This window comes from Bombus huntii, unplaced genomic scaffold (genome assembly GCF_024542735.1).
Source record: "Bombus huntii isolate Logan2020A unplaced genomic scaffold, iyBomHunt1.1 ctg00000077.1, whole genome shotgun sequence".
Lineage (NCBI taxonomy): Eukaryota > Metazoa > Arthropoda > Insecta > Hymenoptera > Apidae > Bombus > Bombus huntii.
In genome coordinates this window covers 352,136-369,692 of record NW_026099335.1, presented here as the reverse complement: position 1 = coordinate 369,692, position 17,557 = coordinate 352,136, and the positions used below count along the sequence as shown (strand labels likewise).

Below are 17,557 nucleotides of genomic sequence, written 5' to 3'. Positions count from 1 at the left end.
GTCCCTCTTCCTGTAACTCCCACCGAACTTGCATTGGGCGTTGTTCGCAGGCTTGTCGTGCGGCAAACCGTTTCGCAAGAGCTTATTTGCATTTCCTCTAACTGCGGTTCGCATAAGACGCGTCAAAGGAATATTGACTACTATCTATTAGGTCAGATTTTTTCACTATTTTCTGCTTCTCGTAGGATTGTAATGTTACAGTACCGGTAACACGAAGCTTGATCTACGGCAAATAATAAAATATCTTTGAGATTAAAAAATATAAAGATTTGAAAATTAGGACATTTGAAAGTTTGTGCTTACTCGACTGAATTGCTATTAAGTGACGTTTAAAAATTTTAATCACAAGGTTGAAAGTAATATAGTTGGTAATTCTAAGGAACACCTATCCTCAGATAGATTGGTATACACACGCGAGTCGACCGTATTCTCCGGAAATGAAAACAACTACATCCCTGGAACCTGGAACACGTGATTTTCCGCATATCCATTAAAGCAACATCGGTCAGTGACTCGTCTACGGTGCAGTCGCTAGACTCAATTAATGACCACGTTCTGGTCGTAAATATAGAAAAGGCAGCGAGATATTTTAGTTTGTTGGCTAACTGGGCTGAGGTTGGGTCAATGTTTCTGTGGATTTCATTTACCTCTTCCGGCCTCCTTATATTTTCTGAATTCTTACAATTTCCGAGATACCAGTTCATAGCAAATTGATTCTTATTATGGCGTAGGATATAGTAAATCTTATTGTCTAAAAATACAGGAAAAGATTTCATAATTATTATTTTTTTTAACATTTTATTCAAGCGTTTCTTAAGACATTTGTTCAAAGAGATGTCAGGTTATAAAAAATTGAATCAACCTCCCCAAAGCTCCTTAACCTCTTGTTATTTTTGATAAATCAATAGCATTACGCAATATATACCGTGTGATTTCCCTAGACGATCTAGTAGCACTCTTTTTTACAACCTTCTTTCAAAACGAGAAACAAGAAGAGGATTGACCAAATATCATTGTCATCGAAGCGCAGAGACGCTCCGGTGATTCTTATCTCCATTCATCTCTCCGAGTGAAACTATTTGACGTCGCCTTGAATAGGCTCAGACAGTTTTGTCGGGGGTCCGTGTCGTCGCCTGTAGTCAGCTCGCACGATCGTGAATGGAAAGACTCGTATAAAATCAAAGGGCCGACAGACTCTTCCTGCTTAGACGAGATCAACGAGATCTCGTTCAATAGAGAAGTTACCTTCTCGACCGCCGGCGCCGTATTACCCTTCAAAGTCACCGGAAAGTCATATAAGCCAACCGATGCAGCCTAACCTTTATCCTAGCCTAACCTAGATAAAATAGGTTTCTCTTATTCCATCTGAATTTCTAAAGAAACCAAGACTTGATTTCAGTCTGGTTAAAAGCTTCGCTCGATTAAAGCTGTTTTTCAAGCAATAACCTACTTTGTGAATTTCATGCACGCGAATCCAAGTATGTATGCGGCAGAAATGAAGCTTTCGTGCATGTCTAATTGTAAGTTGATGCGAAACAATGCGCATGCGCCGAAATCCCACCACTTTGCGGACCCACATTGTGCCTTTTATCAAGGCGCCTTGTTTGTTTACTCTGCTCGAGCTAATTCTTCACTATTATTATCTACATTATTTTCACTGGCTAACAACTGGTTGGTCTGCAATTGACGAACCAATACAAATTTTTCGTTACGTGCATATATTCGAAAGAATTCGAAATTAAATTATCATGTATTACGGGCAGTTACGATAGAGTGACACAAAGCAATCTGTGTTTGAATGCCTCCACTCGTGGACAATATCGATATAACCTAAATGCGATAAATCGCGAACGTTTGATTCGACTCATGGGAAATTTACGCGTTTTTGAATCGTTCCGAGTCGCACGCGAAATGCAGGTCAGAGAACCGTCTAATATTTATTGTTGAGATCGTGGGCTTGATCTTAATGGCGCGGCGGCACGCGATTCTTTACCAACTATGCTCCTTAACTCCAGCTCTCGACCTTCTTCCCTATTCAACTAGCTCGAGCAGTGAAATTGACTCTGCATGCCTGTGATTTTGGCAGGGAATGGGAGTCGAGTTCGTAGTGAATGCACATTGTGTATACGTGTTTTAGGCGGTTTGTGTGAGTTTGTTGCGGAGATTCGAGACATTTATTTAACCTCTTTATCATATTCGAGCCTGTGCGATATAACCATATCTTAAATGTAATAAGTTTTATTTTTTATTGCAAAGTTCTTGAAATATATAATGCACACAATAAGTGTATAATATTTTATATATATATATATATATATATATATATATATATATATATATATATATATATATATATATATATATATATATATATATATATATATATATATATATATAAATTATATTTAAGAAGTTTGGGATAGTTTAAAGATGAAATAAATTGCTTTTTAAGTTTAATCTCTTACTCTCGACGAAATCAAGTTTCTCTGGAATTTGGTGGAGTTTAAGATTTGATATCGGTGTCGTAGGAGTTATGTGACACTTTAAGGTGGAATAAATCTAGCGAGGAGTTTAAGGTGCGGCAAAGGAGCGTGGAATGTTGCAATAGAAATTTATTGCAGTGTTAGTGCATTGGTAGATTGATCAAATTTACGTGTAGCGTGGGTAACCAATGGTAAATATTTTGCAATGTGTATAATTTCTCAGTAATCTGAGGTTTATAAAATCTATCGACAACTAATGGAAATTGTTGATTTAACAGATCAATTTTAAATTCCTCGTTAATCTAAATTTTTTTAATCCTATTTACAGCTAAACCTTACGACGAAAAATTAACGAAGTGGAATAAAAATGGCATTGTGATTCTTCTCGTCGTGTATCGGTGTCACATCAAATTTAAGAGACAGTTTTACTTGCGGATGCTGCGTGTTACGTTGGTGAAGTCGACGAAAGCGTAAAATAGGAGCTCGTCCGAAATACACTAACGCGGAAGGTTAAATTTAACGCAAAAGGCCGAGAAATTAGTCTAGAACTCGAAGTTTCATTGGTACGACGCACTTGAAACGCATTCAAAGAGGTCGGCGACCTCGAAAGGGGATGAACGCAACTGTTTCGTGGGAATTTCTTATTGTGGCTTATTTGGATGAAGCTGCTTTAAAATCAGCGCTGGATTCGTCTGTTTTTTGCCCGGAAATCATAAAATGTTTAGGCCAGGCGACTCCATGTACAGAAAATGTTATGTCCACTTTTTACGTCCGTAGAATTCAACTCTTTACTACTATGCACTTCTTCTCCAAAAAAATATCGCGTTTCAATATTAAAAAAAGTTTCAATAATATACTATCCATTAGAAGAATGATAACATGATAACCTTACAAATTATTAGTATTAACAAATTCTTATTGTCGTATAGAAATGCCAACTATTGCTTCGGTAAAACAAACAAAGGAATTTTACAGGTAAATTTTACAAATTACAAGTCATCTTATAACGCAAAATACGACGTGTAAAATTGTCTCAATTTATTAATAGTATTAATAAATTATTATGATAAAAGATGCAGGAATCTTAGCCTCATGAGAAATTAGAGATGAAAATTAAAGATTAAAGGGAAAAGATTAATCACTGGTCCTCCTAAAAAGATGCAGTCCCATGGATGGATGGTTGTGCGAGTATTAAAGCAGCGCAAAACCGTTCCCCGAATTCTCATCCCGGACGTCGTACGACCAAAGACAAAAACAACTCACTCGAGGGCATTGCGGAGAGACATTCATCGAGGACACAATAGTATTATTCCAGGAAGTGCTAGTTCTTCCTAGATTCCGGTTACAATGTTCTTAACGCGTGGAAATTAGTCTTGACCAGGAAACATCTATAACGGCATGTATTTTCTGCCGTGATTGTAAATCTGTTTGGAACATGCGGTTTGTCCGTTAATCTAGGCGCTGTTGTTCAATTGAGTCAATATTATTTGTTGGTAGATTAGTGTGTGCAAGAGCGCTCTATCCATTATTGACCAATTCGAGCACGTATTGGTAAATTTCACACCGGCAATTACGGTGAAATCGTTCGTGGTCGCTGGAAATTAGCAGTATCGTTTGCGGTCGTGAGCTGATTGACACTGCGTGAGCGGGGAATTATGTGAAGCAGCTTTGCTTTGTCGTTTCATGCATTTAATAGGTTTGCGGCGGTGGACAGAGTTTGTAAAAAATGAAGACAAGGTAGAAAAAGATTATTTTTCATTTTTTACTATTAGATTATTTTCAAAGTGATCATTTCAGTGAAATATGATTGACAAAAAATAAGATCTATAATTGAATCATTATAGAAAATAGAATAATATTGATAATAAAGAAATAAAAATCAATTATAGAATAACATATAATAATAATAATAATAATAATAATAATAATAACAACAACAACAACAACAACAACAACGACAACGACAACGACAACGACAACGACAACGACAACGACAACGACAACGACAACGACAACGACAACGACAACGACAACGACAACGACAACGACAACGACAACGACAACGACAACGACAACGACGACAACAACAACAACAACAACAACAACAACAACAACAACAACAACAACAACAATGTGGATAGACTTTATGTTTACTTTTATATGTATAATGATACTGTTTGATCCTTGAATTAAAGTTAAGATTAACGTTGCGATTATGATTATCCTTTGTCTGACTAAATATATTTGAAGTATCAATTACAGTAGAATTTTTGAAAGATTCTTGGCTGTTAAACAAAAAACTGGTTCCTTTATATTTCGCTCAATTATCATAGAATCGTGAAACTGACTTTCACTTCAAATTTTGTCTGTTTCAGGAGTAACAAGTACCTGCAAAAATCATCCATCAGCCGGATATGTGCTGTCGGAGGGTTTTTCATTAGCATTCCCGTCTTTCTAACTGGTAAGAACCAATTCCTTCAATTCTGTCAACTTTAACCTTTTGAAAGATACTAGTACATAAGTTATACGTTTAATTTTTCTTGAATTCAGGCATGAATCTAAAAGATACTGTGAACTATCTCTGAGTGTATGAAATCAGTTTAGAAATCCAATGGAAATAAAGTTAATTTTAACGCCGAATAGTCATTATTTTTCTTAGAAAAATAAAAAATGATCGTCTTTTAGAGAAGTTTTAACAGATTAATTTATAAAGAGCTGAAACAGAATATTCATGTCATGCATGAATACGGCTGGTGGATGGATCGAGATCTAATCTAAAGTTTACGTTGTGTCATGCTAGTTTACACAGCTATCATTCGCTCGATCGATCGTTAAGCTGTTGAACTCGATTCAAGACGGACATTTTGACTCTGTTCAGAAGAAAACTGCGTTTTAATAAATTTGACGGAATAGAAATTATGATAGACTACAATGTTTTTTTAATTATATCATAAAATTTATTTATTTTTTTTTAATGTCATGTTAGAAACTTCAAATACTGTCCAAAACTTCGAACGTAATCGTTTTAGAAATTTGTAAATTACTTAACGACCAAAAATATTGAATTCTCTATTGTCTGAAGATAGATTCTCTATAATTTAAGTAATTTATTCGTCGAGAATTGATATATAAAGACTTAAATAATAAATTAATTGAAAAATAATTTGCAACTAGTATTGAAAATTTCAATTAAAAGCATATGTATATAGTTTACGCTTCGAGAATTATATGTATTGAGAATATGTATTTGCGCCGATTCTTTGTCCCGCTTGTTATGGCATACGTGTTATAATGATCCTCTAACAATGCTTTCAGGTATGATATTGTATACATTCATCCAGTTTCATTCGACGCCGGCAATCGTTACGTCGGTTTTCATAGGCCTTGGCATCGTGTTTTGTGGATGCGCAATGGTCCATAACGTCTTCGTGTGGCAGAGGGTAAGAACATATCGCTATTAAAAAAGAAAACGAACACGTTCAAACACGTCTAAATCATCTTTTATGTGTATTTTACCCGGAAATCATTTTATCGTGAAATTTTGTTTTTCAGAGTTACCATAATTTATCTGGTAGAGTTCATAAAAATTTTTCTGAAATCAATTGCAAGCTTTTAGGAAACCAGGATTTTTCACATTTTTAAGAAGCGTTATAATTATATTGCGGATCTTTATACGTTCGTGCGAAATTGAAAAGTACGCAAATGGCGCAAAATGCATAAAATGCGCTAAAATATACGTATATAAGAAAACAAATCTCTATTAAAATTTTATTTCTTTGATTATGTTCGTAAAACTACAAACTTGTATAAAAATACGCATTCTAGTTATAAATGTTAAAACATTCGATCTAGTCCTTATCACATTCATGAAAACCTCCATTTAACCATTCGTTGTATCAACAAACATTCATATGCAAAACTTACCACCTACCACATCCTCCGCGTATTAATATAATCCCCTTTTATAAATTATACACTTTAGAGTGGACTGGTTGGGTCAGAGTGATATAAGCTTACAAGTTCTCGAGGAGATCTACCGAAGTTACATTTACGTTTGCATAATTTCACCGAAAAAGATACTCTGTAGAATGACAGGTTCGTTTGTTTATGTGATCCGCGATCGCAACTATTTCAAGGGGATTTTATAAATAACCATACACACGATATTCAGTGTATTTTCGTATTCTCGTTTATTTTGGGGAGATTTGTAAAACTGTTGAACAAAATAATTGAGTAACGATTATATTTGCCGAGAAAAAGTCTTTTTCTCTGTACCCCTCCTTCTACTTCAAGCATGTAGTATAATAAGACAATAAGATTGACAATGGCTGAAAGTAATCCAAAAGAGTTTTCACCATGGTTATCGGTAACGAAAAAGATTTGAATCATCTTTAATACTTATTCGTAACTAGAATCATTTCAACTAAAATGTAAATTCTTATATTATAACTTTTTTAATTTGTTATGGCCCCTGACTACAACCTAACCTATCATTCTTATTTCGTAGGAGAAGACGAATGCCGTGAAGGCGTTAGCGCGCGAACAGTGCGAAGCGGCGGTACAGCTGCAGCGTCAGCAGCAGCTGCAACAGCACCAGAACCAGCCACAGCTACAACAGCAACAACAACTACGTGGCCCGTTAACCATCCACCATGCTGGCTGCCCAACGAAAGTCGGGCCCGTGACGAACCAACTAAATACCAGCCACGCAACGCACGGCCGAGCTGCACAGTACCAACACTATCATCACCATCATCATCATCGACACGTGTCAATGTCCCCACCGCCCTTGTTGCTCTCATCGCCAGCTCCGATCGCGGCGACGCACAATCATCTGAACGTGAGCGGACACAGAAACGTGGTTACGCCACCGGATACACCAGCAGATAGATCGCCACCGAGTCCTGGAAATAAGCTAAATAGATCGCAGCATTTGCCACGGGAAGCAACCGGCAGCGTCAGTCCTGGTCTTCCGGCTGCCACATTGGATCTAAGTAGCGCAGCAACCACCAATAGTCCGCATGAATTGTCCACGTTAGTTTAGAAATTTGGTCCGAACATTATATCTTCACATAGGATTGGAGATTAATAGTTGATAGTTAATTTACACATCGATCTTTTTATTTGTAAATTGGGTCGTGGTTTAGAGTTGGTTTGTAAAAATTCGGTCCTAATTGTTAAATGATGAATATTGATTAAGAATAATAGGCATTGATGTACCAATCTTTTTTTAACTTATATACTTGAGCACACGCATTGGAGATTTCACTTTTATTCAGTGAAACAGCAACTTCATTACTCGCTTATTCAATACGGCAATTGCATATATTTCATGGACATTTTAACAATGTTTTGAATAATTTCTAACGGTACAATTGTGATGAAGTGAAAAAAATCGTGATAAGAAACAGAGAGAAAAGTTGCTCGTTAATGAATATTGACCAGAAATAAAGTAATTTCTAAAGAATATCCCGAAGACGTCGTAGATATTACGAAAGGAATGATTAATTTATACCCGCGTGTATCTTGCCATTACCATACTATTATTATTATTATTATTATTAATATTGTTAGTAGTACTCGATTACATTATTATTAATATTAATATTATTGCCTTATTATTATTAATGTTATGGAACCTCTAGTCCTAGGTTACTTTCGCTGCCACGAAAGGATAAGATTTTCGAACTTTTTACTATTACGTGTAATTCAAGTTTTCCTGTTGCGCATGCGCAGTAGAAAGAAAGTTAGCGGAACTCAAATCTCGAACTATAGAGAGTTGAAAAGTAGTAAAAGTAAAAAAGCACGAAGAACATTTGTATTTGTGCTGGATTAAGTTTGATAATTGAAAATTGAGTTTGATGATAACATTTTTTTCGTATTCGCTTTGGTAAATATTAGTTTTATTTAAAATTGAACAAAGCATTTTATGTTTTTCAAATACGGTACATAATCGTAATATCGAATTTTGTAAACTGATAGTAAGAAACTCTATAATTCGAGACTGGAACTTTGATCAAGTTCACATTGAACGTAAACTGACTTAATTTTGTTATTTAAGCGTGTATACTATACGTGTTTGTTCCTTCTTCTCTTGTGCGCAGGCTATAGCTTAATTACTTCCAATAAACGCAGTTATATCGAATCAATGACCGATACAAATTTAGATATTAGGATTATTTAAACAAGAGATTAAAAACTAAAAAGTATTGTTTTTATACTGCATATGTACATATGCAATATGAACGACAGTTTGTGTAATAATATGTACCCCTCTTCTTAGTTTACTTTTGTATATTTTGCGACATTTGATATTAATTTTATGAGCAACGTACTTACACTTTATCTTTGTAATTAAATGTGAAATGAAAGAAAAGAAATGACATGAGAAAAGGAAATTCGATGTACGAGTATATACGAATTGACGGAATTAAAATTTAACGCTATATTTAAATAGAAGACGTGAAATATCTTGTCATCTTAAAATAACTTCCTAATAATCATTCCTATTCTTTTACATAAAAACATTTTTCGACTGTAACTTAAGAAAAATGTCTGCTAACGTGAAACGTGCCAGAAAAAATTAACAACTTCCATTAAATTGGCAAATTTCTCATTAATATCGTAAAACTCGCGTTTACAAAGATCAGATCAGTGTACATAATATACAAAACAAATGCAGAATATATAAATATAGCACATACGTTCTGAATTATATTCGAATTGGGCAGGGTAACCAAGTGAAAATATGTAAATTTCACGATGTGTAATGTACACTTTATCGAACTTGTAAGTAGTGTAGAAATAGAATATTTTACACGTAACAAAATATACAAACGACAATACACAAGTTAAATTATTTGTTAGATCCATGTATAACAAGCATAGTACAAAAGTGTTTTAGCTTTATGTACTGGTAATTATGAGAAATACCAACTTAATAGATGTATTTGGTATGTACCTAGTTAAGAAAACAATAAATTATTCTGAACAGATAAAGCGTTTAGTAGCTTGTAAAGTATGAATTTTCGAAAACGTAAGTATTTTATATCTAAGTAGTTAAGAAACGCGAGCAAGGGAAATCAAACAAAGGAACAAAGTTTTTTTGTTTAAAAATATTTAATTTGTTGTTCTATTATCCGAGGTTAGAAGCGATAATGTACAAAATCTGAATAAATAAGATTCCTCAATATTATTGAATTTTAATTCTAGGGTAAAGTAATATATCCGCATATTTTATTTATATACAATATGTATAAATAATGATGTGATTTGACTAATTTTGTTGAAAGAATATTTGTACTTTTTACATAAAACTTCAGTCTTTTACAAACTTTCTTGTAATTAATAAACCAGTAAAAACAATATTAATAAAATCTATTAAAATTATAAACAAACTCATAAGTTTTAATTTTAGTCCTTAAAGGTTGAAATATTTTGCCCCAATGTCGAGACACTTGTTTCAATCCAAAACATTACTATACTGAATCGATAATGTTGCATGTGCCACGAAAATGATGATAGTGTCAGATAACTTGTTGTGAAACGAAAAAGCATTGCATGTACATTTCTGTTGTTTTGTTGACCATGAGTTTGATGATCTTTTAAACTTGCCCACAGCTAAGAAATCAAACAGTATATCTAAACGAAATTAATTTCAAATTATTTTTTAGGTTCTAAGCTTTTATCTAATCTTTCAGAAGTTGCAAAATTTATTCCACAAGAGTCTTTTTTATCATAACCAAGTACACATCTTAAAACCATTTAAGTCTTCCTTAGTAATTTCTTCTTATCTTTAATAGTAACGAAAATAATTTAGATGAACGTTTTAAAATTGACACCCTGTATATTAAAAATAAAAGATATATTTTCTTCATAATTGGATAGGCTTTTTACAATGGCAATGTACAAATATCAAAATTGCAATTATACTATATAACATATGTATATATATAAGCTTCACATTTAAACACAAGATTCTTTATTATATTTTTTTAATACCAATATTTTAATAATTATAACAAGGGTTTTTTAACAAGAGATGTATAACATTGTATACAAATTTTCAAAAACCTATAGATAATTTCAGTTATGCTCTTGCATCATTAATTGTTGATGGAACTCTTACCTCAATTCCATCTAGTTCCTTAGACATTACTATTTGACAGCCTAGCCGTGACCTGAAATTAAATATTATATAACTGAATATGTCAATAAATATATTTATTGCTATACAAATTAATACTAATACACAATAAGATTTCTATTTATCCATTTGAAAATCAACATTGTAAATATGCTAATTCCAACATAGATTCGTAATGATTATAGGGTCATAAATAAAAAACTATGAAAATTTATTATAATTTCAGTTTCGTAGTATTCAGAGATAGCGATTTGAAATTCTACATTGAGATGCAGATTTCGAAATACCCAATACTAACCTGTTTTTACATAAATTTACAAAGAAAAATTCACTTTATAAAATATTAAAAGGTAATAGAATTAATAATGTGAATGATTTGATACTGATTATTATGAACTCACGTATCTGTTAATTCATATGCTAAATCCAACATGTCTAATTCTTCATCTGTTGGTTTGTCAGGAAGTGCATCATAAACTTCTTTCGAAAATATTAAATGGCACGTACTACAAGTTAATGTTCCTTCACAAGCACCTATATCAATTATATTTTAATATTACAACATACTTATATAATAAAGTATCAAAAGTTAAAAATAATAAGAATATTAAACTCGATAAAAATGAAAATTTTCAAATATTTTCTACCTCAAAATTATTTATTTTAAATTAAGTAAATTATGCTTCTTTAAAACATACCATATCCATCTAAATCAATTTCATTATTTACTACTATGTCTAATATAGTATCTCCAACTTTCCCTTTTGCTTTGATTCTCTCTCCACTTGCTTTAACAAACGTTATATTTACTCTGAAAATAATATTTATGAAAGATAAAAATTATCTCAATATAATTATTTTCCTTATTTTTTGTGTTTCTTCAATTAATCTTCTCTTAATTATACCTTAATTATATGTATCACTTATGATAATAGAAATAATTTAAAAATAAGATATACTTGTCTTAATAATACATAAATAAAATTCGTATATCATATATTTATAACAGTGTTATATTTTTAGTTGTTCACTGTCAATGTTGTTCTTATTAATACTATGTTATTTTTCTAGATGTTATACTCCTACAAAGAGAAAAATTTCTTAGACATTATTATTAGCATTATTATTTTGACACCAATTTTATATTGGAAGGTAAGTACTGAAATTCTATTAAAAAAAGAAGGAAAGCACAAGAAAATTTGTATCACTTACTCTTGTTTTTCTGAAAGTGGTTGCGTGGTCGATATTCCTCTTGTTGCCTGCAAAAAGGGTAACGTTGTGTTGCTTGTATATTTTGAATAATTTGATGCAATACCGAGAATTGATCTCGAAAATTTTTGTAATTGATTTACTAACGCCATTCCACTGTCATAAATATCATGAGTATGGGACACCCTGACCGAACATCAGATAAGTATTGCGGAAAATATCAATTGTAGATCAATTGTACTTTGTACAGAAACTTTCACGGCATTCTTCGGCTGCTATACTGCCGACGTTCCTTTACTGTGATAGGTTATAAAACGGTTCCTAACACAAGTGACGTATCTCTACCGGACACGTGCTCTTCGGGCCACACGTTTTATGATACAAGACCAGCAAAATGATCAATATGTAATTTTACATATCTTACATTTTTTCCAAATGAAATATTGTTTTTATTAAACGTTTAAAACCTCAGGCAACATTTATTTCATCTGATTTCAGTTTTACAAATATATATCTATAATACATATCTGTATAAATTACGGTCTGGTTATATCAAACAGGGACCGACACTCGCTAGGGAAAACTGCCCAAAAATTGAATCGTAAAAACCAATATGAAAGACAACAAATTTCTCGTTCTGCGGAACAAATAGAAATGAGCAGAGTATCTTTATCTTTATCTGAGACATTCAAAGCGTATCACGCATACGCTAAACCTGAAGAAAACTTTCTTGTCTTCCATGTTCATTTTTCCCTTTTCATTTCCATATAGAAGAAACCATATAGAGGTTTCTTCTATATTTATTTATATGTTCGTGATTGATGCTATTGACAACATACAACTAAGGGGAAATACGAATAGTAATAAATAGATGTATAATTCATTATGCAATTTTATAGAATTAAATCTTATTTATCTTCAGATATAAAAACTATATTTACCAGCTGAAACACTAACGCATATGCAGTATAATATAATCTACTTAACAATCTCGTTTTAGTTATAATATGTGATTAATTCTTTTGCTATTTCGCTATAAACAGTTTTTTGTGCATACAATATTTTTTTATAGTATTCTAATATATTGTTAGATATTGTAAAGAAAGTAAAATACAGTTATTGAAGTGTGGGAACATTCAATGTTAACCTTGCTTCAAAAAATAATCTTTCGAATGAATGGGGAATAGATTTTTAGTATTATAGTTGGTATAATGTCATCATTGTTTACAATGTGTTAGAGTTAAAGAAATGAGACAAATTAATATTTCAGAAGCAAATTCAATATTTAAATGATGTTATTTTAAAATGGCAGATGATATGAATGTTCTTTTTATACGAGGAAATGGAAACGTATGTATGGTAATGGAAACGTAATGGTTTTAACATTATTTTAGTACAAGATCTTAGCATAATAGTAATTAACAGTATCCATTACCTTTTAGTCAATTTTTGAAAAATGACATATATGATAATTTGCAATAGTTTGATAATAAAATACTTGTATCGATATTAATAACGTATAATTTGCTATCTCAAAAGGATACAGACACAGCCAATGATAATGTTTGGGACGATAGTGCATTAATAGAAGCATATGATAAAGCAATAAATTTAGCAAAAGAAGAAGTTATCAAGCGAATGGGAATGGATGTTGGAAATTCTCAACCGAAAGAAAACCTACAAAATCTTAAGCAGCCTAAACACGCAAGTAAATTACACAAGGTTGTGATTTTGATAGAATATTACAAATTTGATACAGAATATTATTAAATATATTGATTAAGAAGCAAATTATTTTATTTTGCTATTTACTTATATTTATTTGTATACACATCTTTTCTCTATAGAAATGGATCATAGGAGCACCTTGTCGTGCAATATACTCAGAGGATGGAGAAATTTATGAAGCTATAATATCAAAAATTTACGAAAACAATGGCACGTGTGTTGTAAAATTTGTAGGTAATACCTTTAGCATGATGGTTATGTCAATTAAGAAATGTACTAAAAATACATATATATATATGAAGTAAAGGCTTTCGCATAGTCTATCACAGTGTCATTCAGCAGGTTCTTAACTCGGCAGGAGTACCTGTCAATGTCTATGGAGAGACCCGTGGGATATAGGGTCATGAACCATAAACATGCATGTTACTTATTGTTCATTATTAGCTGCTTGGAATATAATTCTCCTCATTAGACGAGTGATTATTACTACATATATCAAGGCAAACATTTATACATATACATTTATGCACGGGAAATTCTAGTACATTGCCTGTAAGGACAGTAACTGAATGTCACTCAGCCATTCTATTAAATGACAAAAATTTCTTTTACTCTGTGTTTAGGCTATGGTAATACAGAGAAAGTCGAGTTGAGTTCTCTTTTAGAATCAGAAGGTTTGCAAAGTCAAATAGCACAACAAAAGAAAGCTTTGGAAGAGAAATTCAATGAAGAGAACGACGAGACTTGTGAGACTAATTTTTCTACAAATGTAAATTCGAAAAAATATAATGTAGAAAAAATGGATTGTGCACATCACTTCATATCGGGACCATCTTTCAATTCGATGACTGATATAATGCCACCTGCACCTCCTTTACCACCATAATTAATGGCCGAGTAAGTACAATTTAAAAATTCTAATGAAATGCTGAATACTTCTAATATTAATAAGTAATTTGGAATAAGTTTAACATTTTATTTGGAAAAAAAAAATACGAAATTTTAATAAAATGTACTAGATTACCAGATAATGATACAGACGCACTTTCAAGTATGTTGATGTCATGGTATATTAGTGGTTTTCACACAGGTAATTATTTCATATAAGTATTTTATTGTATATTAAATTTTCAATGGACTATGTTATTTCTTTTGTAGGTTATTATCATGGTTTGAAACAAGCAAGAAACAATCAAGAGAACAGGAAGAAGTGTTGATTATATCAATTTTTTCAATAACAATATAACGATAATATAAGATATAATAAAATATAAAACTCATTGTATTTATTTACTTCAATTATTTGAAATAAAGAACAGCTTTATTTTCATATAAGACTTTATTTTTTTAAAAATAATTACTAAGATAAGAAAAACTAAAAAACATATTTTTGATAAAATACACTCACATATATATGTCGGGTTATCATTAGGATTTAAGGCGCGTAATGATCCTTCGTTTGAATTAGCCATTGTTTTACGAAACAGAGAATATATTTACGCGAATAAACAAGATTTTACAAAATATTATGAATAATGAGTTTAATAAATAATAAGATTAACAAACGATAAGTTTAACTAATAATTAGATTAAAGATTAATAAGTTTAACGAACAATAAGAGGAACGAATAATATGTCTTACGAATAATGAATTTAACGTATAATGAGATTAACGATCGATAGGTTTCACGAATAATGAATTTAATTAACGCTATTAACAATGTTCCGGGGTTCAAACGAATCCACGGTCAACGGGATAACTCTTTACTATGTGTAGAATAATTTTAAACACAGAATACAATTGCTGAGACACTCGGTAAATTGCTCGATGTATCACTTTCCAAGGCGATCACACGAATGAATATCTGATGAAAATCTTTTTCGCTATCCGACTGCATTTGTTTGTTATATGCTCGCTGGAAACATCGAGAAGGTTCCAATCGTTGTTGCTAGGCAATTTCTGTCAAAAGTTTGTTGTATACTCTTTGGAAACATCGAGAAAGATTCAAACGCCGTTACTAGGCAGTTTCTGTCTGGAGATTGATTCCTAATACAACGTGTGTCCCATTATATCGACATCTCTAAAGTACAATTCTATGCGATTTCTAGGGAGAACAATACAACCGATCCACACCTTCGTCAGGCAAAACGTTTATCCCGTGACCGTGGCTACGTTCGGCAACCAGTTGTCACCTCGAACTCACTTTCGCTTTCACAAATATCAAACAATTACAAATGACAATTGCTTAATTACAGTTATGATAAAATCTAGGCTAAAGCATTAGAAGGCTTCCTCAAAATTGCAAAGGGAAGGCTCCGGTTTTCCTTTCATCTCCGACATATATAATACAAGGATATAATACAACCGAACATTTTAAACTTAGCCTATAGCGTGTGCGCGCACACACACGCACACACACATGACACACACGACACACATGCGCGCACACACATGCGCGCATACACACATGCACACACATGCGAATGATTTCTCGAACGATAATCCATTTATTTATATTTTTCAATATCTGTCATTACGATTGCGTATTTATTTGTTCCGCGTATCATATTTATCTATTTGCATAACTGTAGGTGACATTTTTTTTAACAATTTTGCTAATATTTCATAACTTTTTAATTCATATTTCAAAGTGGTAACAGGTGTTTCTTTCTTTTCAAGTCTCCTCCATATCGGGCTTATTTCTAGTAGCCACGCTTGCTTACAAAGCAATTTTATATCTGCACAAGAATATCTTTCAGTACATTTTACTATGTGGTTTACAATATCTGTATTTTCTAATAAGTGGTTGCTAAGGTATAATTTGAATATACCAAGTCGAGCAACTTCATTGGGTAATGATACGTATATTTGCTTTTCGAGACGCCTGAGTAAAGCTGCATCAATGCCCCTAATAACATATTTACAATAAATATTATCGTTCTATTATACTAATAATAATGAAGGAATACTTCAAACAACACAATAACATATTTGGAATTTGGAGAAATATTACGATATTTTCTACTTAGAAAACATTGAAATAACGTGATATACGTACCAAGGGGAATTAGTTGTAGCCAGAAGAACTACATTAGAATTCTCATTAGACACTAATCCATCCAATCTAGAAAGAAGTTCTGATCTGAATCTCTTTGCAGGTTCAGACAATATACAGTCTCCTTTATTTGTGGCGATCCAGTCAATCTCGTCGATAAAAATAATTGTAGGCGAATGACTATAGGCAAGTTCAAATAAAACCTGTTCAGTTTAACAAATGTATTATTCATTAAATATTATATTCGAAATTCCTTAAATTCATTGCCTCATCGCGAATATGATATCATTTCGTTTTCCAAACAACTATTCTATTTATATATAAATGACGAAAAATAAAAATTTTATACCTAGAATCTCTCCTTCATAGACAAAGGAACAAAGAAACTTACATAGACAAAGCAACTTACACGTATATACTTCTCGGAATCGCCTCTCCATTTGCTGACCAATCAGCTGGCAGTTATGTTAAAAAAGGTGCAATGGCATTCTGTCGCGACTGCCTTCGCTAACTTCGTTTTCCCTGTTTTGTATATTTCTTGTAAACACGTACAGAAATGAAAAGAATACGAGTATCTTACCTGTACCAGGTGGGCCGTACAGCAAAATACCTTTCCATGGGGAAAACGGGCCATCAAAAGAGATAGGATACTTAAGGGGATACACAACGGCCTCCTTAACAGCGGTTTTACATTCTTCTAGGCCTATAACGTCATCCCAATGTACATTTAATTTGTTTACTACGATCTCCTGTGACGATACAAAGATATACAAAGATAAAATGGCGTCTTCTCTATATTAAGTAAGCGTTACGTAATTTGATATTTGAAGCGTTACCGAAATCACGTCATCGTCGATATACGTTGGACGATTTATCGACGGGAATTTTATCGTTTAAAAGCTTTACGATACGTATATTAATCGAAAATAACTTAC

General features: G+C 32.4%; 4 protein-coding genes and 1 long non-coding RNA gene across 11 annotated transcripts in view; 3 read left to right on the top strand and 2 right to left on the bottom strand.

Annotated features, from left to right (window-relative positions):
- The first annotated feature begins 2,393 nt into the window (after window positions 1–2,393).
- Window positions 2,394–3,591, top strand: LOC126876501 (uncharacterized). The gene is made up of 3 exons (XR_007694239.1): window positions 2,394–2,674; window positions 2,812–3,458; window positions 3,557–3,591. It is a non-coding gene; the product is annotated as an uncharacterized LOC126876501 (long non-coding RNA).
- A 1,041-nt stretch (window positions 3,592–4,632) lies between these two features.
- The window catches only part of LOC126876486 (dual specificity tyrosine-phosphorylation-regulated kinase 1A-like), a 114,880-nt gene continuing 101,955 nt past the window's right edge, over window positions 4,633–17,557 (top strand). Inside the window, exons 1-3 of one of the 2 annotated variants that reach the window (XM_050639338.1) lie at window positions 4,633–4,944; window positions 5,799–5,923; window positions 6,991–8,137. In XM_050639338.1, the coding sequence (XP_050495295.1) occupies window positions 5,801–5,923; window positions 6,991–7,527 (660 nt within the window). In that variant the 5' untranslated portion in view covers window positions 4,633–4,944; window positions 5,799–5,800 and the 3' untranslated portion in view covers window positions 7,528–8,137. Of the gene's footprint in view, window positions 4,945–5,798; window positions 5,924–6,990; window positions 8,138–17,557 lie in introns of those variants that run through there. The other variant, XM_050639340.1, reaches the window with a different exon arrangement.
- Window positions 10,329–12,130, bottom strand: LOC126876493 (adrenodoxin-like protein 2, mitochondrial). The gene is made up of 4 exons (XM_050639357.1): window positions 11,842–12,130; window positions 11,328–11,440; window positions 11,031–11,163; window positions 10,329–10,663 (listed from the first exon to the last, which is right to left on the bottom strand). Exons 1-4 carry the CDS (start codon window positions 11,988–11,990, stop codon window positions 10,573–10,575), a joined length of 486 nt encoding a protein of 161 aa, XP_050495314.1. The 5' UTR covers window positions 11,991–12,130; the 3' UTR covers window positions 10,329–10,572.
- Window positions 12,124–14,901, top strand: LOC126876489 (survival motor neuron protein-like). Of its 3 annotated transcripts, none has more exons than XM_050639351.1 (6): window positions 12,705–13,040; window positions 13,109–13,188; window positions 13,378–13,560; window positions 13,686–13,800; window positions 14,190–14,656; window positions 14,725–14,901. In XM_050639351.1, the coding sequence occupies exons 2-5, from the start codon at window positions 13,144–13,146 to the stop codon at window positions 14,450–14,452; spliced, it is 606 nt and encodes a 201-aa protein (XP_050495308.1). In that variant the 5' UTR covers window positions 12,705–13,040; window positions 13,109–13,143; the 3' UTR covers window positions 14,453–14,656; window positions 14,725–14,901. The 3 variants fall into 3 exon arrangements, with proteins under 3 accessions (XP_050495309.1, XP_050495308.1, XP_050495307.1); XM_050639350.1 differs by having other exon boundaries at window positions 13,109–13,197; XM_050639352.1 differs by lacking the exons at window positions 12,705–13,040; window positions 13,109–13,188 and adding an exon at window positions 12,124–12,243.
- On the bottom strand, window positions 14,887–17,390 carry LOC126876490 (vacuolar protein sorting-associated protein 4-like). 4 transcript variants are annotated; one of them, XR_007694229.1, is made up of 4 exons: window positions 17,203–17,218; window positions 17,014–17,144; window positions 16,626–16,825; window positions 14,887–16,475 (listed from the first exon to the last, which is right to left on the bottom strand). XR_007694229.1 is itself a non-coding variant. In XM_050639354.1 (3 exons), the coding sequence occupies exons 1-3, from the start codon at window positions 17,254–17,256 to the stop codon at window positions 16,115–16,117; spliced, it is 615 nt and encodes a 204-aa protein (XP_050495311.1). In that variant the 5' UTR covers window positions 17,257–17,390; the 3' UTR covers window positions 14,887–16,114. The 4 variants fall into 4 exon arrangements, 1 of the variants encoding a protein (XP_050495311.1); XR_007694228.1 differs by having other exon boundaries at window positions 17,032–17,144; window positions 17,203–17,217; XR_007694230.1 differs by lacking the exons at window positions 17,014–17,144; window positions 17,203–17,218 and adding an exon at window positions 16,972–17,007.

What these genes read in the sequence shown, in the direction of transcription:
- LOC126876489 (XM_050639350.1), top strand. Translation starts at nt 13,144, where the DNA reads ATGGCAGATGATATGAATGTTCTTTTTATACGAGGAAATGGAAACGTA. An exon ending in GAAATGGAAACGTATGTATG is followed by an intron (nt 13,198 to 13,377) that starts GTAATGGAAACG and finishes CTATCTCAAAAG; the next exon opens with GATACAGACACAGCCAATGA. An exon ending in GTGTGTTGTAAAATTTGTAG is followed by an intron (nt 13,801 to 14,189) that starts GTAATACCTTTA and finishes CTCTGTGTTTAG; the next exon opens with GCTATGGTAATACAGAGAAA.
- LOC126876493 (XM_050639357.1), bottom strand. Translation starts at nt 11,990, where the DNA reads ATGGCGTTAGTAAATCAATTACAAAAATTTTCGAGATCAATTCTCGGT. An exon ending in CCACTTTCAGAAAAACAAGA is followed by an intron (nt 11,441 to 11,841) that starts GTAAGTGATACA and finishes TATTATTTTCAG; the next exon opens with AGTAAATATAACGTTTGTTA. An exon ending in GCATATGAATTAACAGATAC is followed by an intron (nt 10,664 to 11,030) that starts GTGAGTTCATAA and finishes ATTTAATTTCAG; the next exon opens with GTCACGGCTAGGCTGTCAAA.
- LOC126876490 (XM_050639354.1), bottom strand. Translation starts at nt 17,256, where the DNA reads ATGGCCCGTTTTCCCCATGGAAAGGTATTTTGCTGTACGGCCCACCTG. An exon ending in GTACGGCCCACCTGGTACAG is followed by an intron (nt 16,826 to 17,202) that starts GTAAGATACTCG and finishes TAAACTGAACAG; the next exon opens with GTTTTATTTGAACTTGCCTA. An exon ending in GCTACAACTAATTCCCCTTG is followed by an intron (nt 16,476 to 16,625) that starts GTACGTATATCA and finishes ATATGTTATTAG; the next exon opens with GGGCATTGATGCAGCTTTAC.